Source organism: Lissotriton vulgaris, chromosome 8 (genome assembly GCF_964263255.1).
Source record: "Lissotriton vulgaris chromosome 8, aLisVul1.2, whole genome shotgun sequence".
In the NCBI taxonomy this organism is placed as follows: Eukaryota; Metazoa; Chordata; class Amphibia; order Caudata; family Salamandridae; genus Lissotriton; species Lissotriton vulgaris.
In genome coordinates this window covers 169704572-169725330 of record NC_141696.1, presented here as the reverse complement: position 1 = coordinate 169725330, position 20759 = coordinate 169704572, and the positions used below count along the sequence as shown (strand labels likewise).

Here is a 20759-nt window from a genome sequence, read left to right as displayed (position 1 = left end):
CGCCACAATTAGGATGGGATAGATTTACCACTGAGAAGACCCAATGCCAGAGGCAATATGACTGTGAGAATGAAAACAGAAGAAAATAACAAGAGGTGAAAATATCTCCTGGTCGGGGCACTGGCTCTTGAGCTGTAGCTGGAGGCGTAGAGACAGCACGCTGGCAGGTCTGAAGGAAAAGAGGCGAGGCAGAGGGCTCGGAAAATTGAGGCTATGGCAGCAACCTCAATCTGTGGTATGCAGTGTGGTGAGTGCCTGATGGTGGAAAAGAAAAAGGTTTTGGGGATTGGCTTGCATGTATGGATTGGTGCTGCTTCGTGCTTGTAGGTGCTGGGCGGCAGTAGGAAGCCTGCCGACTTGGGGCTGAGTTCTGTCACATATATATAAAAAAGTAGGGTTGAGGACATAAATCACTTTTAGGACCCCCCGCACTCACAACCCGACCCTTCAAGTAAAATAACCACAAGAGCAAACTAGATAGGCTACATAAACTTTTGCTCAAAGTGGTAGAATCCACCAATTTGTTCTTAATAACATGGTTGCTGTGTAGGGGAGAGAATGTCAGCCTGTTAAATAGTTGCATCTAAATCTTCTATACTAATATAATAAAGAGAGAGCCCAAACATTTGAGGCGGATAATCTCAGGAACCACAGCACCAATCACAACACCCAATACAGCGTTGGAAAGGGCAGTTGCAGTGAAGGGCATAGGCTATGCAGACGCCCACCATATACATTTAAAAGGTAAAAGAACCGTACCAGCAAAGTAGTCCCTTGTGGACGTGTCTGCGCTGTGCTGTGGGCGTCTGCTGGGGGCGTGACAAACACTGGGGGCCTGTGGTACGTTCCGCCCTTCATGCCATGTCTCATATCGTGCGCTGTGGGCGTGTGTGGGGCGCGGGATTACGGAAAAAAAGCTAGCGTTGTGCCCAATATTTCATTGTTTTTTCTTCCCAGGCTCTGTACATTCCAGCTCCGGATGTCCACCGTGCTCCCTTTAAATACCCCTGCACCCCATAATCATAACCCACCCTTACTCCTTAAAATACCCCAACACCCTTAAACACTAACCCATCTTAACCCTATAAATATACCCTGTACCCCCAAACCTATCCCTAAACCCTAAAAATACCCCTGTACCCCAGAACCCAAACCTAGCCCTGAACACTATAAATACCCCTGTACCTCAAAACCCAAACCTACCTCTGAACCCTAAAAATACCCCTGTACCCCAAAACCCAAACCTAGCCCGGAACCCTAAAAATACCCCTGTACCCCAAAACCCAAACCTAGCCCGGAACCCTAAAAATACCCCTGTACCCCATAACCCAAACCTACCCCTGAACCCTAAAATACCCCTGTACCCCAAAACCCAAACCTACCACTGAACCTTAAAAATACCCCTGTACCCCAAAACCCAAACCTAGCCCTGAACCATAAAAACCCTGTACCCCAAAACCCAAACCTACCCCTGAACCCTAAAATACTGCTGTACCCCAAAACCGAAAACTAGCCCTGAACCCTAAAAATACCCCTGTACCCCAAAGCCGAAACCTAGCCCTGAACCCTTAAAATACCACTGTACCCCAAAACCCAAACCTACCACAGAACCCTAAAAATAACCCTATGCCCCAAAACCCAAACCTAGCCCTGAACCCTAAAAATACCCCTGTACCCCAAAACCCATACCTATCCCTAAACCCGAAAACTACCCCTGTACCCCATAACCCAAAACTATATCTGAACCCTTAAAATACCCAAACACCCCAAAACATATACCTCAGTTCCCCAAAACATATACCCCTATACCCATACTTACCTTATCCAAACATTTAAAAAAAATATGCTTTTACCATTCATGCATTTACAACGAATTTCGTTGTAAATGTATGCGTGGTAAAAGCATATAAAATGTAATGCCGTGCGTTATAATGGCATTGCGGAGTCATGGTACTTTCGTAATGAAAGTATGCGGAGTGATGGTATGCGGAAACAAAGTTGCGGAATAACGGGTGTTTACCCTCCCCCGGTAAGTACATTAGTGGCACGGCAGCCTACATCTCCAGCAACATACTCATATTTTTTCACCACCGATTAGAAAAATGCACAGGTCTCTCTCATTGATGGCCAGCACTGACATACACTTTTAGACACACCTCCCGCCACAAGTTCTAGAATTGCGAACTTTAGAGCTGGGGAGCTACGTTCGAATCTCGGCATCAGCTCAACATCCTGTGATTCCAGGCCAATCGCTTTGTCTCCCCGTGCCTACCACAAATGAATGTGTTCTTCTGTAATGTAAATTGTGCTCATGCCATGTTGTCGAGTTCGCGCTATATAATATTGCAAGGAAAAATAAAGTAAGGAAACTCGAGTTCACACAGTACTGAACGCGCACTCTTAAGTGCATCAGCAGTGCACTGTGAATCGGAGCGTTTCACACGCCTGTCACAGATAAGAAATGCTATCAAAACGAAATCGTACAAAACAATATACTACTGGTCGGCAGCAATTCATACCCGGACAACGGCGGGGCGGGCTGCTAGTGCTTTATAATGAAGGGTACCTTTCGTGGTCTGGGCACTCTCTAATACATATCAAACCGTGATTGCTAAGTTGAAACTTTCTTTCCACAGAGGAGAAAGACAACCCAAAGCTGTTGAGTCCTAACAAAAATATTGACTATATGCTTGCCTAGAGAGAACATTTCACAGATATGGTGACAACAGGACAGAACTTGGGCAGTGACCCAACCACTGCAGATCTGCTGGCACCTATTAATGACTCCTGTCTGCGGCACTAGGAAGGAACTCAAGAGGGTTAATGCAGCAGAAAAGATTGAATGCATCGTTACAAAGATAATCGAAATGCGAACTTCTGTGATTAAATTGCAGAGGACTACATGACCACCAGAAGCCAGGTTGAAAGACATGGAAGGGAGATCAAGATGCAGCAATCTGTGACTTCTGACTAGGCTGAAAGAGCAGAGACTTGGTCTGCTCTACTTCTTTTGAAAGATTACACCCTATGCCCCCTGAAACCAAAAGGCCCATAAAAATTGTGATGCAAACTGGAGCACATCATGAGGACCTAGCCAGCCATCCAAATAAATCCTTCAGATTTTCACACTGATAGTGCAGCTTGTAAGGAAATAATATAACACAGTGAAGCGCAGGCTACAAGGAAAGGACCACAAATACATGTTGCTAACCCCAAGAAAAGTCATCAGAGATGGGAAGTTGCGCTTCTTGGCCTCTCCAGAAGCCAGATTTAGAAGGTGGAGATGCCTTTTTTGAGGTAGAACTGGAAGGCACGCCTCAGAAAAAGATTTCGTCGACTACAGCGTCGACGACGGCTCCACAGTCGACAATTCTCGACGTCGACCGTTGCCTTCTCCTCACCAAGACCTGAGATGGTGATGTCTTCAACTTCAACGTCGACGCTGGTTAATGTAATGGTATGTCCCATCTCGTCGTCGAAGATAGTGCCATCGATCGTCGACGCCCGTCACACCCCCCCCTACCCCCCCCCCCCCCCGTCGACGAAGATTTTGAAGATATCGTCGACGAGCTCATCGTCGTCGAAACATGCGTCAATGAAAGTCATTCCGTCGACGGGCTCATCGTCGACGAAGATCACCCTCCCGTCGACGTCATCCTCGTCGACTAAGATTACCATAGCGTCGACTTCATCGTCGACGAAGATGACACTCCCATCGACGACGTCATCGTCGACGAAGATGACACTCCCATCGACGACTTTATCGTCGACGAAGTTTACATCGTCGAAAGCCACACCGTCGACTAAGACTACCTCGTCGTCGAGATCATCGTCGACGAAGATTGCCTCGTCGACATTGGGAGCTTTCATCAGATCATGGAAAGGGCAACAAAAAGATTTTTAATTACCATGGAGACAAAACAGGTTTCCTGTACGATTTTAAGGATCAACCACAAAGGCAGGTTAAAACAATCCCAATAATTGACTTTATTTGGAAGGGGGGTTTAAAGATAATGGCTACGCCAAACTCTCTCCCTGCAGTACTCCCTCAAGTAGATAAGAAATATAAGGCGCCTATCACATCACCAGCATGCCTTATTGGACAATCTAAAACGGACTCAGTTGTCACCCAGGCGGCTCAGAGGCTAGCCAGAAATCCTACTTCGCAAGTCACCGCTCCCCCTGACAGGGATGGGAGACGTCTATTTGGTCAGCACGTGGATGAAGCTTTGCAGACCATAAAGGACACAGACGGCACGATCGTTGGGAAATCTGCAATTCCGTAAGTCGTCCTTTTGTGGTGCAAAATGACAAGGCAATTTCTCCAATAGAGGAGGATACTCTCAGCAACGTTCAAATAACAACACACAAGGTAACCAACGATACCAAACGTACAAACAACAGACGTACGGTCAGAGAGGAAACAATTATTAACAGACAAGAAGGAAGTATTCTTATCGAGGGCGAGACACCAACAAAAGCAAGTGAGACAGACAACCTGCCACCACCTCAACCCATTCCAAACTTAGAAATTGGAGGAAGAATATCCCACTTCTTATTAAATTGGTCAAAATTACTACGGACAGATGGGTCCTGGACGTTGTAGCCAGGGGCCACGTTCTGGAATTTGTCAAAGCCCCTCCAAATTCTCCCCAAAAGGTCCACCATCAGCTCATCTCAAGGAGCTGTTCTCCCAAATATATGTCATGATTCGGAAAAAGGACGGTCAAAAAAGTACCTCAATTGCAAAGAGGGAGCGGTTTTTATTTGAGATTTTTCCTGATACGCAAGAAGTCAGGGGAGTGGCGTCCCATCCTCGACCTGCGTGCCCTCAACAAATACCTCAAAAAATTATCCTTCCGGATGTTAACACTTCAAGAAATCTTCCAGTTCCTCTCCCAAGGGGATTACATGGCAACCCTCGACCTTCAGGATGCCTACTTCCATGTGCCCATCCTTCCCTCCCAGGCACAGGAAATTCTTAAGGTTCAGAATGGCTGGCAAGGACTTTCAGTTCAAAGTTCTCCCATTTGTACTACTTTCAGCTCCCCGAGATTTCACAAAGATATTAGCTCCTATAGCAGCTCATCTTCGTTTGGAAGGCATTCAGATTTACCCATACTTGGACGACTGCCTTATCAAGGCCAATTCTCTAGGCACAGCAAAAGCGCACGTTCAAAGGTGCCTGTCGCTATTTCAGAACCTGGGTTTCTCAGTCAATTTCGAAAAATCCCATCTAACTCCTTCTCAGAGGAAGTCTTTCTTGGGAACGACACTGGACACGCAACTCGCTCAAGTTTTTGTTTCAAAAGAAAGGCAGATAAAGATTCAGAGGATGGCTTCCATACTACTGAAAAAAGAGTGTGTTTCTGTTTGCTGATTCAAATCTTTCCTAGGGATAATCTCCTCATGCATCCCTCTCATTCCCAACTGTCGTCTCAAAATGAGGCCCTTGCAAGAAGAGCTCAGTCTCCAATGGGTGCAAGTGGTAGGATCATTCGAAGACATGGTCAGCATAACTCCTCGGATGAGGAACACTATTCAATGGTGGATGCAAAGAAGCAACTTGAAGGTGGGATGTGCATTCCTGACGGAGGTGCCCAGATTTATTGTTACCATGGATGCTTCTCTGGAGGGATGGGGCGCACACCTCCAGGGAATGACAGTCAACGGAAAATGGAGCGTTCAACAGAAGAGGTGGCACATAAATCTCCTGGAGCTACGAGCCATCTTTCTAGCTCTGAAGTCTTTTCGGACGATCATCAAGGGTTCCACAGTTCTAATTCGAACAGACAATACAACCAGTATGCATTACCTAAACAAAGAAGGAGGTACAAGGTCGGCCCTACTATCTCGTCAAGCGCAAGAGATTTGGAATCGGGCCCTGGATCACGAGATCAATCTTTTAGCGGTCCACGTTCCAGGGGTCTCCAACATGCTAGCGGACTCCCTCAGCTGGTCTGCTGTATCCAATCACGAATGGGCGGTCCATCAGCCGACCCTGGATCGAGTTTTCCGAGAGTTGGGTCACCTGGATTTATTTGCAACTAATCCGAACCGGAAATGCCCACGCTTTGCAAGCTGGATTCCCCACAAGAACTCATGATGGGATGCGCTTTCGATGAACTGGTTTCAGATATTTGCATACGCCTTTCCACCAATTCCTTTGGTCCCAAGGTCATCCGGAAGATGAAGAGACAACCATGTCGCCTAATCCTCATTGCTCCCAGGTGGCCTCGACAATATTGGTTCACCGAGCTTCTCCCCCTCTCGGGAGTGCAATCCCATTCAGTTGCCACAAATACCGAATCTCCTGACGACTCAAGGAGGTCAAGTTTCCTTGAAATTAGCAGCTTGGCTCCTCAACACAATGAGTACGCCCGTTACGACATTCCTGCAGATTGTCAAGAAGTTCTGGCCAATGCTAGAGCGCCGGCCACGATTAAGACCTACAAACTCAAATGGAAACGCCAGGTGTCACTCTGCCGATCTGCATCCCATTCATGCTAAACCAGAACAGATCTTGCCTTTCTTTCTTCACCTGGCTAGATCGGGTTTGTCGCATTCAACTCTGAAGGTATTTTTGGCAGCAATTTCCAGATTCCGACAGGACGGATCTACTTCTCTTTATTCATCAAGGATAATTCAGCAATTTTTTAAGGGGCTATTCCGTAGGTTTCCTCCAATTCGACGTCCACCTCCATCTTGGTACTTGAACGTGGTGCTTGTTCAACTCATGCGTCACCCTTTTGAACCCATTCATAAAATTGATCTCAAGTTCCTTTCATGGAAAGTCTCTTTGCTCTTAGCATTGACGTCAGCAAGAAGAGTCAGTGGCATTCAAGCATTCACATCGAAATCTCCTTTCGTGCAATTTACTTCAGATTCAGTGGTGCTGCATACTAATTCAATTCTGTTTCTTAATTCTTGTCTCAATATACTGACATCTTGAATTTTGCTTTAGGGGAGTTGCTTCCTCTACAGTAAGACTGTTTCTCCAATATACAGCAGTGACCTTTGATTTTTACATGAATTAGCAAAGCTGAAACCAGTTGTGGTTTGGATGAAATATTTCCCTTCTGAGTTCTGCCATCTGAGTAAATCTATGTATGCGCAACATGATTTGAAGCTGTATAATTTTGGAGAAAGAAATGAATCTGCAGACGTGGGCTCCAAGTTCAATGATTTGCACTTCAACTTAGAGCCCATGACTGCAACGGCTCGTTTGCATGCAAGGGGCGTATCATAGCCCTGATCAGCATCGATATACTGGTAAAATTTTGCGGTTATACTTTGAAGGGCACAGAGTATCCTTCTTATTCGAAATGGGCAGATTGGTAACGCCTTTGGGACTACGACACCCTTGAAACGGAATCGGGTAGACCGAAAATACAATTGGAAACACAACACCCTTTAAAACCGCATACCTTTACTCCACGTACAATGGGCTTACAATAAGCTCACCAGTAGCTGTCTTTGAGCCGACAATTTGGATTCTCCTTGCTCAACAAGCAAATTTTTATCTGCAAATTCTTGTAGCCAGGTAAGGAGTCGAGTGCCTCGGGGGCCTCGTGGGCAGCCGTGAGTCACGGTGGGTGCAGGGTAGGGATTGGAGTGTCGCTGCCTCACGGGGCTTACGGCTGTGTGCGGGGTTCTTCGTGGTACGGGCTCCTGCCGGGCGGCGTGAACGGTGCTTAGGGGTGTGGGAACAGGGAACTCAGGGCGCCATAGGTGCTATAGCGAGGTAGTGCGAGACACGCGATAGTTAGCATGGCGCCAAAAAAGGGTGGACAAAAGCGTAAAGACTCTGAACCTGAATTAGCGCAGATTATGAAATTGCTGCTAAAAAAGTTGAGCAAGGAGACCCCCGATAGCGGGGACGAGAGTGATTCTTCCCAGGGGGAGCAGCCCAAAGTAGTAGAGCGGCCGCGCAGGGGGTGCGACCGAAGGCTGCTTGTCCTCCATTAAAGAAGAAGGCCAAGGCGCAGCCAAAAGGGAAAGGGACGAAGAATAGGCCTAATCCTGCCGGGGGGAATCAGGACGAGGGATCAGTAGGTCCCATCCCCACTCCTCCTCCAGATGCAGAACGGGTCTTTCCTTCAGATCCTGAGCCGGGTGCGGACACACCAGCAGACCCAGTGGGGTCAGTTTTGTCTGAGATTAGGGAAGCGCTTAAGGCGTTGGCGCCGGGAGGCGCGGTACCATTAGTTACGGTCCATCCGGCACCACTCCCGCCGCAGCCGGTGGCCGCAGTGGTAGCCGTTAGCGATCCATTGGATAGCTTGCTGGCGTCAGTTTCCTCCCTAGTGGGCCAATTATCAGCCCCTGAAAGGGTATTAGAAAGAGCGAGCACTGGGGCGGCTGCACCGTGGGTGCCTCCACCGTGGGTGCCTCCACCGTGGGTGCCTCCGCAGGTCACAGAACAGGGCGCATTGCAGGATGTTCAGAGGCAGTTGGCGCTTTTAGTCGAGTCGCGTAAAGCATTGACCAGCGTAGCAATTGGAGCACAACCCCCCGCGACAGCGATAGCGGTGCCACCTACAGGAGGTAAGCCTGGTGACACTGCGCTAAGGAGCAGCGAGGTGGGAACTAGCCAGGGGAACGCGTTGACCCAGTCAAGGATTTGTTAGCTACGCATGTTAGTACGGAAATGCGAGAGAAGATTTGGAGAGGTGCCTACATGGATATATTCTCTCTTATCAGGCCGAAGAGGCGGGAAGAGGATTACAAGGACAGGGATGGGAAGGATCATTCCTTCCGAGATCGGAGACCTAGGATAGAGGAGACTATAACCAATTGGTTGTTCGGCTTTCACGGCTATGTTACGGTGTTGTTGGAAAAAAGGCCGGAGTTGGCGATTCCGCTGGTGTTCTATACTAATAAGATTGTAAAGGCGCATGCCACTCATGGCGGTTCTGCCTGGCTGACATACGATAGGGAGTTTCGCTGGGCGAAGGAAGAAAACCCTTCCATTTGTTGGGATCAGGTTGAGGTCAATGCTTGGTTAGAGAGCGTAAGCAATAGGGAACACCCGGCTAGGCAGCCCTTTCGGACTTCCCAGGGAGGGCCGGGCGAAAAGAAAGGTACATGCTGGGCATTCAATGGTAAAGGGTGCACGTGGCCCCCGGGGCAGGGCAAGTTCAAGCACGCATGCGCCTACTGCGGTCACCAGTCCCATCCTGAGTCAAGGTGCAATAAGAAATCCAAAGAGCGAGGGGGCAACCCTCCTAAGGATATCAAGCCTCCCCAAGCCTAATCTGCCTACTCCTGTTGACATTGAGAAATTGATCTTTTGGTTGGGCAGGTATCCAGATAGGGCAGCTGCCAGGATGTTGTTTGAAGGTTTTTCCAGCGGTTTTCGTATTCCAGCATCGCATGTCCCTCCTATTTCCCAGTGTAGAAACCAGGTTTCAGCAAGGACCCATCCTTCAGTAGTGGCCACAAAGGTAGAGAAAGAGCGGGCCTTAGGCCGAGTAGCAGGCCCGTTCCCAGGCTCCTCCCTGGGAGAACTTTGTCTGCTCCCCTTTACGAGTGGTCCCCAAAAAGGAGCCGGGACAGTTCAGGATGATCCATAACTTATCCGCACCGAAAGGTGCATCGGTAAACAACGCCATAGACCCGGCGGTGTGCTCGATGACTTACTCGTCCTTTGATGCCGCGGTGCAGAAAGTGAGGGAGCTAGGCCGAGGGGCGTTACTGGCAAAAACTGACATTGAGTCAGCATTCCGCTTTGGATATTTGGATATTTGGAGGGGTGTTTATAGAGCGCAGCGTTCGCTCCGGAAGGAGCATCATGGCGCTGACAGTCCTTGAAACCAGGTCACAGAGTGATAGGGGGGAGGCTAGATGGAAGCTTTAGTCCAGTCGTCGGAGAGATTGAAAATCCATGTTTTGAGAAGTTTTCTAAAAGGCTTCTCGAGTGTCTGAAGTCTGAGGTGTCTGGGCATACTGTTCCAGGCTCTGATAGCCAGGGTGCTAAGGGTTTTTCCACCTTTAGACTTCAGGTTGAACTTGGTGGAGGTCATGAAATTTTCTTGTGAAGATCGGAGGGCACGACTAGGGTTGTAGTGTGGGAAGCGTCTGGTGAGATAGATGGGGCCTGTTTTGTTAAAGGCTCGGAAGGCAACGGTGAGAATCTTGAAGAGTATTCTCTTGTGCAGGGGAAGCCAATGTAAGGTCTTTAGGGCTGAGGAGATTGAGGATTTACGAGGTAATTTTAGGACAAGGCGGGCGGCAGTGTGTAAGACACTTTGGAGTTTGGAGAGAGTGGACTTCTTGGTCCCTGCCAGGAGGCCATTACAGTAGTCTACACGCGAGAGAATGAGGGCTACTGTTACTGTTTTTCTAGAATCGAGGGGGAGGAAATCAAAGAACTTTGTTACGCTTGTTACCGGTACACCCCGAGGATTATCATTTGTTAGGCTTCCAGGTCCAACAGCAATTTCATTACGACAGATGTATGCCTATGGGTTGTGCGGTCTCCTGCAAGTACTTTGAGACCTTTAGCTCCATGCTGCAATGGGTGTTTTCGCAAAAGTCAGGATGTACGGATGTGGTGCATTACTTAGACGATTTCATGGTAATGGGTCCCGCATCGTCGGAGGCCTGCGCGTTGGCCCTAAGCCAGCTGGTGGCGAAGTTGAAGGAATTTGGGGTGCCGCTGGCACCGAGCAAGACAGTCGGCCCTGACACGTGCATGTCCTTCCTAGGCATTGAAATTGACACAGTGGCGGGGGAATGTAGATTGCCGATGGATAAAGTAAAGGCCTTTTCTGTAGCCATTGAGGCGGCCTTGGCATGTCCGAAGGTGACGTTGCACCAGTTACAAGTGCTTGTGGGGCAGCTCAACTTTGCTTTGCGGATCATTCCGATGGGATGCCCTTTCTCAAGGTCTACAGCCAGAGCGATGGTGGGTCTTACTCAGAAGCATCACCGGGTGAGGTTAAAGGCAGGGGTGAAGGAGGACCTCCAGGTATGGCGGGATTTCCTGGCAGATTTCAACGGGCGGGTGGTGTGGCCCGCGCCGCCGGTGTCCAGTAAAGAACTAGGTCTATACACCGATTCAGCTGGTAGTGTTGGTTTTGGGGCAATCTTGGGCCCTGCCTGGTGTGGGGCGGTCTGGCCAGCGGAGTGGCACTTAGCGGGCCTGACTAAGAATTTAGCCTTTTTAGAGCTCTTTCCCATCTGGGTGGCAGTTACGGTGTGGGCAGAGCGTTTCAGGGACAGGGTCGTGACCTTCTGATCGGATAACATGGCAGTGGTTCAGGTTATCAATCGGCAGGGGGCGACTTGCCCACACGTGCTGAGGTTGCAGAAGTTGTTGGTGTTGGCATGCTTGAAATTGAATTTGACTTTTAAAGCTGCGCATATACCTGGCGTTGATAACCATGCTGCTGACGCTTTGTCTCGTTCCAAGTTGCAGGACTTCAGGAGGTTCCACCCGCAGGCGGAAGAGCGCATGACGACGTTCCCTACGTCACTGTGGAGATTTGGAGCTCAAGGATATCTCCATTTCCCCGGGGGGCCTAGTAGTGCGGTTAAGACGGTCCAAAACAGACCAAACAGGAAAGGGGGTCAACATTCGGTTGCGGTCTGCCCCAGGGATAGCAGCCTGCCCCGTATCCCGTATGCAGGCGTACCTAGCCCGACGCCCAGCAGGGGGGGGGGGTCGGCTCTTTTCGTCCACAAAAACGGGGATTGCCTGTCGCAATACCAGTTTAGGGCAGTCTTTGGGTTGGCCCCGGGGAACCTGGGACTGGAAGCAGCGGGCTATTCTTCTCATTCCTTTAGGATTGGCGCCGCAACTTTAGCGGCTGGGGCGGGTCTCCCCCCCCCATCATGGTGAAAGGTGTAGGTCGCTGGACCTCTGATTGTTACAAACGATATGTAAGGCCTGAATTGTTGTAATGCATATGTGTGCAGTGTCTAACGGTGCCATCTCTCTCCTTTTTGATTAGTTTGCCCGCTTCCGTGGTATGGGTAATCGGGCACTCTTTCGTGCGTCGCGCGGCGGTGCGCTTGCAGCGAAGAGAGGTGGTGAAACCGGCCGCATTGAACGAGACCGAATTCGTATGGCATGGCGTTGGAGGGATGCGGATCCGACACTTGAGGCGGATCGTCGAGGAGCTCATGGCACGAGAGCACAAATCGCCGGATTGGATTGTTTTGCATTTGGGAGGCAACGACAGGGGGCGCTTGGCTGTCAAGGAAGCCCTACTAGCGGAGTTTACCTGGCTGGGGCATGTGTTCCCATCAACGAAACTAGTCTGGTCTGGCATGATATCACGCAGGGCATGGGGCCCAGGAGTGCGGCCTAGATCTTTGAACATCTCGGTGAGGCGATTGAACGGCGTGCTAGCAAGGTTGTGCTCAGTGAAGGGCCGCTTGTGCTACCTCCAGCACCGGATGATTTCCGGAGAAGCAATGTACCACCAGGATGGGGTGCATTTGTCGGACTATGGAACTGATACGTTTATCCAAGAACTCTGGTCATTTATCCTGAACGCAGGTGGGGAGGGTGTCAGACCTGTGGGCCTTGGCCACCCTTGTGGCGGAGAAGAGACCTGCGATCAGTAAATAGTGGCTAAACAAGATGGATGGGAGCCCGCCTGGTGATCGAGAGGTGGGCCCCGGTATTGGCGGACAAGGATAGAAGGGCGGGACCCACCACTCTAAGGGGCAGGTGCACGGCACTTGGCGTAGGATACCCAGTTGCGAGATGCGAACCAGATGGTGTTCCTCCCCTAGGGTTGGGAAGGTGATGGAGCTGATATGCTCACCGAGCTGATATGCTCATAAATGTAGTTATGTTATAACTTGTGTTTTTGATATGCATGTTATTGCTTGTCATGTTTATACAATGTGTGAATAAACATGGCCTTTTTAACCCCACCTGAATCTCTGGTGATTTCAAATGTGGGGATCTTGCATGTCTAGGGTTGCTGGGCGGCGGGGGCATATCTGGAGGGTACAGGTCCTATGACAAGCGTGGAGAATCACGACGCGTGCACTTAGGACCCGGCCTCTCCGGACCCCGCCCGCTCCTGGTCTCTGGCTATTGGTTGGGCGGACGGCCCAATCGGCGTCCGACCGACCCATTTCCGCTCTGGCGATATCGCGTGACCCGAGGGTCAGGGGGTGGAGACTCTGGGCCTATTTAGGGTCAACTCCCTGTGACTGGGGTCTCTGTTCCCGCTATCACTCCTGGATTCCTGACTGCATGCCGGCTCCTGGCCATTTTCGAGACCCAGGCCGGCTTTCCGAAATTCCCACCCATCCGTCCCTTAGATTAATGGTTTGAGGGGCGTTCTGCGGAGAAGAGACCTGCGATCAGTAAATAGTGGCTAAACAAGATGGATGGGAGCCCGCTTGCCGGGCTCTATAGGCCAGCTCTGAGGGGGGATATGGCAAGCTCTCCACTGGGAGGAAGTGACCACCGGCTGGGGAGGCTAGGGCGACAGGTTTCGAGCCTCCCGGGCGACCCTGGGCAGCCTGGTGGTCGAGAGGTGGACCCTGGTATTGGCGGACAAGGATAGAAGGGCGGGACCCACCACTCTAAGGGGCAGGTGCACGGCACTTGGCGTAGGATACCCAGTTGCGAGATGCGAACCAGATGGTGTTCCTCCCTTAGGGTTGGGAAGGTGATGGAGCTGATATGCTCATGGAGCTGATATGCTCACCGAGCTGATATGCTCATAAATGTAGTTATGTTATAACTTGTGATTTTGATATGCACGTTAATGCTTGTCATGTTTATACAATGTGTGAATAAACATGGCCTTTTTAACCCCACCTGAATCTCTGGTGATTTCAAATGTGGGGATCTTGCATGTCTAGGGTTGCTGGGCGGCAGGGGCATATCTGGATGGTACGGGTCCTATAGAGGATGAGCTCTGCTAAGAGCAAAAACAACTTGCAGCATCGAGGCCCAACACTAGATTTCACGAGTATACAAAGCATGTGGATCTATAGCATTACTAGTTTGAAACTGATTGTTAGAGGTAAGTAATGATTACTTTTAGGCAACTTTAACTTTAGGCTTTTCCTCTGAATTCACCAAAACTTTCCAGATTTTTATTTCCAAATTGGAACTTTCTGTGTAGAAATCTCTTCCAACCCACTGTTTGGGGCATTTACTTGACCCTGTCTTTCTCTCTGGCAAGTGTTCTGACCTAGGCACTCCAGTTCCACTCTTCTGGTCAGCTTATTATTAAATACATTTTAGGATCCTTGCATTCTGTAACCCACCCTCAACGAAACGTTGAAAGTTGAAATCTATCAGGAATTGGAAACTGTTGACTAAAGCCCAATTGTACCAGATTTTTAAATCCACTCACTTTCCTTAATTCAATAAATTCTGTTTCTTTATTCTTGTCTCAATATACTGACATCTTGAATTTTGCTTTAGGGGAGTTACTTCCTCTACAGTAAGACTGTTTCTCTAATATACAGCAGTAACCTTTGATTTTTACATGAATTAGCAAAGCTGAAACCAGTTGTGGTTTGGATGAAATATTTCCCTCCTGAGTTCTGCCATCTGAGTAAATCTATGTATGTGCAACATGATTTGAAGCTGTATAATTTTGGAGAAAGAAATGAATCCACAGACGTGGGCTCCAAGTTCAATGATTTGCACTTCAACTTAGAGCCCATGACTGCGACGGCTCGTTTGCATGCGACGGGCGTATCATAGCCCTGATCAGCATCGATATACTGGTGAAATTTTGCGGTTATACTTTGAAGGGCACCAAGTATCCTTCTTATTCGAAATGGGCAGATTGGTAACACCTTTGGGACTACAACACCCTTGAAACGGAATCGGGTAGATCGAAGATACAATTGGAAACACGACACCCTTTAAAACCGTATACCTTTACTCCACGTACAATGGGCTTACAATAAGCTCACCAGTAGCTGTCTTTGAGCCGGCAATTTGGATTCCCCTTGCTCAACAAGCAAATTTTTATCTGCAAATTCCGAACTTTTAGAACATATTTGGATTCCGAAGTTATATACGTATCTTGTACAGTCTATGATGAAAAATGGTTGGTTAATAACGCAACTACTGAATTTACTGTGAGAGCCTTGAGGAAGTCACTAGATGTGACGAAACAGGTGTTGGCTGTTCTCGTGCATGCTTATAAGGACTGTTTTGTGTCACTATAATTGTAGGAATGTCTTTCTATTTGTACCTGTTTTAGAATTCGGGTACTTACAGTCCTGACAGAAAATGTCATACAATTGGTTTTCGAAATACTTGTACAAATTAAATGAAAATAATTTTTGTATGAACACATCGCTGTTGTTTTCAAGTGATATACTGGACTGTTGTCCTTTCGATACTAACTTGTCAAGGTCATATATTTGGGACTTAAACGTTTAGAGTGCCGGGGTATAATCATGTAAGAACAGCACTCATTCAGTTCAGCATCTTGAAAAAACTCTTATCATGGTGTTCAGAGGTCTCCTGCCTGAGAACTTTACAGGCCCTTTTACAATCCACTCAAGAGTTGTATGCCTCTCTCACGGTATAGTCCCAGCAAAATTAAGCATCCATTCACTTAGGAATAGAAAAAGGAAATATTCTTTCTTAGTTGCATTCTCTCTTTTGCCCAAATAAAAGTCAGATGTTATTGACATACTAGTAGCCCGTTCTGACCTTGTCCGGGAGCAACAGGCTTCCCCGACCCCCTCCCGGACATTGTCCAGCAGCCCGGGCCCCTGCCCGGCCCGTCCCCCGCCTGCCCCGACATGGGTCCCCTTACCTCAGCCGCCGCTCCTCCTGCCTGTCCGCTGCTCGCACCGGCGCTGTCCTGTCCGCTGCTCCTCACGTCACCTCTCCTCCCCCGCGCCATGTCCGCTGTTCCCTTACCTCAGGTGCCGCTCCTCCAGCCTGTCCGCTGCTCGCACCGCTGCTGGCCTGTCCGCTGCTCCTCACGTCACCGCTCCTCCCCTGCGCCATGTCCGCCGCTCCTCGTCGCGCTCCTGGACGCCGCTCCTCCCCACGCTCCTGACGTGAGCACGCACGTCGCGGCCGGTGCTACTTCGGAGGGACTACTTTTTTTTACTGTACATTTTTTAAATAACTTTTTTATTTTATTTGTATAGCCTATAACCATCTACACACCCTGACGATTCCAACGGTGTATCGGGTGTGTGGATTGGTGCTGTGGTTCCAGAGTTTACCCGCCTCAAAGGCTGAAAGTTCTTCCTTGATTATAGTAGTATAGATTTGGTTCTTATTAGCAATCAGATTGCCTCTTCAAACCCTGCTTGGGTCTTGTGATCAAGACCTCACCCCTAGTGAATGCCACTTTCTTGTCCACATTACTTTATAATGTGCTGGACACGGGCATAGTTCATCCAGCACGAAAAATAACAGTAGTTACCACTTATGCAAAATAGCAGTTTTAGTTCCAACAGAACATGTACATTTTCACCCTATTTCCGTACCACTATTTCTCATAGAATAAGTAACTGTACCCCAGCTTCAAAAACTCTTACAGAACTATACTTTTCTGTTGGTTTGCTAATTGTTCTCGATTTCTCAATGGCGCTTAATACCATTGACCACCACCTCAGCCAAAGGTGGCACGATATTGACATACGCACTAGATAATTAGCCTGACGTTTTTCCTGACAAACAGATCTCGGTAGGTAACATTTACACAATAAGCAGCCATGACTGGTAAACAGAACGGGGCAGTCCTACATGAAGCTATACTCTTACCTCTTTTGTTTAATATCTTTAGCAGTGGCTATCGCATTGCATATGGTGTTACATGTACGCATAAGGCAGCAGCTGATGTTCAATCTCCAGCAGCCAAACAATTTCTCCCACCTAGGAGATCATGTGGATCTGTTTGTCAGTAGTATGCTGAAGGATGTAGGCACAGTATTTGAAATTAAATCCTAACAAGGCCGACAGTATTACTGATAGACATGTCTCCTCCGGCCTCTGTTCATTTGCCTCAGTCTAGCAGCCCTCACCTTACTCAAGTCAAGGGTGTTAGAAACCTGGACATTAATCTCTGTGCTACATTCGAGTTTACATTTCTTGTGATCTTTTTTAGCATTTATCATTTTAAAATCATCCACAGCATCCTTTCCCTTGACTCATCACTAGCCTACAGTGGTGATTGGGCTGTGTCATTCTTTAACAACCTGTGGGAATGTTGTTTCTCTGGAATATTGGAGAAGTTCCTTGTTTATCTATAACGTATACAAATACCACAGACTGGCAAATGACAGATTAGAATAATATGTACACAATTCCCACACACTGCACAAACTTGCATGGTTCTGACACACAAATAAATGTAATTTACATCTTAAACAACTAACTAGTACAAGGGCTCTGATTGAGAAATATATACATTCTTCAAATACCATCTACTCGGAAAGTACTCTCAAGAGACCAGCCTTCTCAGTTTAAACACCCAGGTTGTGGAAATTGGTGCTGTTTTACTCAAACGTTCCTTATGATATTTGGAAGAAAAAAGTCTGAACACTATTTAATCAACTCTGCTGTTTTTGGTTGCTGATTTTGGTGGTCTTGTTTTGGTGCGTCACAAATACAACTGTTTTCCTGCCACCAAGAATAGCTGATAGTATGCTTAACAAATAAATAACAACATACCTTGATCTGGAGGAGCACCTTCTTCAAACTGTTCTACCCAAAAACTGTATGTGTATTGTGGTTGGAAATCTATTTTGATCTTTGGTGGGGTTGATGAGGACAGCATTGGAAGGGATTTTGAGCGAGACAGAGCTGAGAAGATGGAGTAAAGGTTGTACCATTTGAGAATAATTTTGTTAAGAGACTTTCAGAACAGTTTGCCTGAAAGAATACCCCTTGAAAGCAACTGAGCTACTTTTCTTTAAAAGATGGAAAGAACAGGTCAGGGGATTTTAGTTTGATTTCCTTAGGGAATTAGCGCCCATCACAGACTGTTTCAATCCATTGAATTGTCTTGCTCATTTGACGGTCAGACGAATGAAAGAGAAGACTGAAGAACTGCTGTTGTTGCATTCTTGAATTCCGTTGTACTTGACAGAAGTTTTAAAGAGGTTGTTCACCAGCTCTGTCTTGAATCTCTGGCACTGAAAGTTGTTTCACATCCAAGGGGAGCTAGTCTCTTGCTCATTCCCAATAACATAGAGGGGACTGCTTCTGTTAGTACTACCTGTTCGTCCCTTTGGAACTTTCTTGTGTGGCTGGTGATTGTAGGATGTCCTGAAAACTTAGGAAGCACAGGTTTAAACCTGGACTTTATCATTCATTTTAAAACTTTTTCCAGGTGCCTGACAAAGGAAGCTGATGTTTCTGTAGAGAGATCCTGAGGACCATTTGGATCAAGAGCACTTTTAGCTATGGACCTGAAATGGAGCTGTGGGGAGCACTGTGCAGCTGGTTTCTCTGTAGTAGTGCCTGAGGAAGATTTGGACAATTTTAAGAAGATACTTTGCATCATATATTTTCTTTTTCCATTTCATCTGGTACATTGGTTCCTTTCAGTGCTAAAAACGAATTCACTGGTGCCCCATGTAGAACTTTTTTAGAGATCCATATCCTTCATTTCTTTCTTTTCTACAATTAACTTTTAGCAGTCAGGATTATAATGTATTTTTGGTATATCTTTTGATCCCTACTATGGTATTTGACTTTTTGACTGTGTATCCTCTTAGCTAACATGGTTTGCACCGTTCACGTTGTAGATTTACCAAGCTGTGTTGTTTTGGCTAGCTGTTGCATATGTACACTAAACAATCCTCTGATAAAGGGCTTGCTGTTTTAGCTAAATTCACAAAGAGGTCTGAGTAATTTCTCACAAAAACTAGTTGGGGTTAGGAGTCAGCTTGTTCGGACCTTTCAGGAATTTATTTACAGCCCACTTTAAGAGTATGCAAAAGACACACAATTGATGGACGGAATGCAGAACAAATCAAAACATTCACCCTCAGTCTAGAGATCTGGGTTAAATCAATCATTCTTTTGCTCACCATGCCACCCTAGTTTAGACACTAGCCATATGCAAATCATTCTTGACCCTGTGCCTCATGGGAACAGTCCAGCCTGTACTGCCAAGCCAGGTCTTCCCTGGACCAGAAACAAGCATCCTAGGGCCGATTTCGGGTTTCACCCCTCATCATCCAGGATAGCTTGAATCCAGTGGTACAGGGAGCCCGGGACCCATGTCTTAGGGCGAGAAAGCTAAAGAGACACAATTGATGGACGGAATGCAGAACATATCAAAACATTCACCCCCCAGTCAAGAGATCTGGATTACATCCATACCCCAAAACTGGTCCCAGGATGCTGGTTTCCGGTCCAGAAAGGAGGGCCTGGTCTGGACTGTTCCCATGAGGCACAGGGTCAAGACTTATTTTCATATGGCTGCATCCAAACTTGGGTGGCGTAGTGGGCAAAAGAACAATGGATTTAACCCAGATCACTTGACTAGGGGAGAATGTTTGTATCATTCAGCTTTCCATCCATCATTTGTTGCAGTTACAGTTTAAGTATGGCCTTGCTGCTCCTGTAGCTTACAATAGCAGTACACTACAGTACTGTTAAGGGATCCAGGATAGGTTTGTATTTTTATTTATGTGGGGTTTCACTAGTTCTTGGTGAGCACCAACACTAATGCTACATTGCTTATGTTTGACTAAATTGTCAGTACAGTTATTTATTAAAAACATAATATTAAACATGTTTGGTGTACATGGGCATTATCTTGCTTGCTCCTGAGAGTTTTCCTTAGAAGAAAAAGTTGATGGTGTTTATTAGTTTAAGGCTGCCTGCTTTAACATTATTTTTCTTTGACAGCTTTGTCAGGATTTCAACACTACCTGGGCATGGGAAATGGAGAAGAAGGGATACCAGGAAATGACGGTGGAATGCAAATTAGGAATGTTGAAGGTAACGTATCCTAAATATGTTTTAGCAGTATGTAGGAAAACACAAACCATTTATCTGCCTATGAGGTTGGAGTGCACAGCACAAGTGTTATAAAAGCAGTTGCAGTGCTTCCTCAACAGTAGTAAGTCACTCAAAGTAAGCATTCCTTATGGTGTTTTCTCTACTGGGTGAGCTCCTGATTTAAGAAGATGTAGGCGTCTCTGGGGAATAGATGCAAGGATAGAACCACCATTGCAGTTGGTAAAGGAACCAGAAAACAGTTGTGTTTTAGCAGTTTGTTTACAAATCGGAATATGACAAGAACTTTCTGATCAGAATCACCTCTTAGATGATTAGCAGATAGACTGACTTTTCTGCCACTAAATCTGGAAAGTCTTTCATGACTCCTCACCTCTTTCCCTCTCTCTTGTTCAACCTATCTCTGACCACCAGTTTCTTCGCTCAGTGTTTTTGGCCTCCTGTGGTAATACCACTCCTGAAAAAACATTCGGAAAGTTGGGACTGTTCCTTGATATTTGCCCTTTCCTTTATTGACGAATGCCTCTCATCATCTATGTCACACTGACGCTTAAATTGTCTTTGTCTTCCTTCACTCTTCCACGCCACACTCTTTTCCAACTATGAACAGCTGTCATTGAATGGCTGTGCTATTTTCTTTTTTTTTACTCTTGTTGTTTTTTCTGGTTTAGAAACCCCAGTTATGTTTTCTTTATTGCCACCCTCCCCCCATGAGCCCCTTTCTCCACAAATTGGGACAGTCCCGTAAATTATAACCGATGAAGACGTGTATGCTTTCTATGTTAGATTCCAAACCTAAAGAACATTTTCGTTGGTTCTT

General features: G+C 47.2%; 1 protein-coding gene across 1 annotated transcript in view; it reads left to right on the top strand.

Annotated features, from left to right (window-relative positions):
• RSF1 (remodeling and spacing factor 1) overlaps window positions 1-20759 on the top strand; it is a 540450-nt gene that overhangs the window by 31918 nt on the left and 487773 nt on the right. Inside the window, exon 3 of the mRNA XM_086933896.1 lies at window positions 19829-19921. Coding sequence (XP_086790022.1) covers window positions 19829-19921 — 93 coding nt within the window. The remainder of the gene's footprint in view (window positions 1-19828; window positions 19922-20759) is intronic.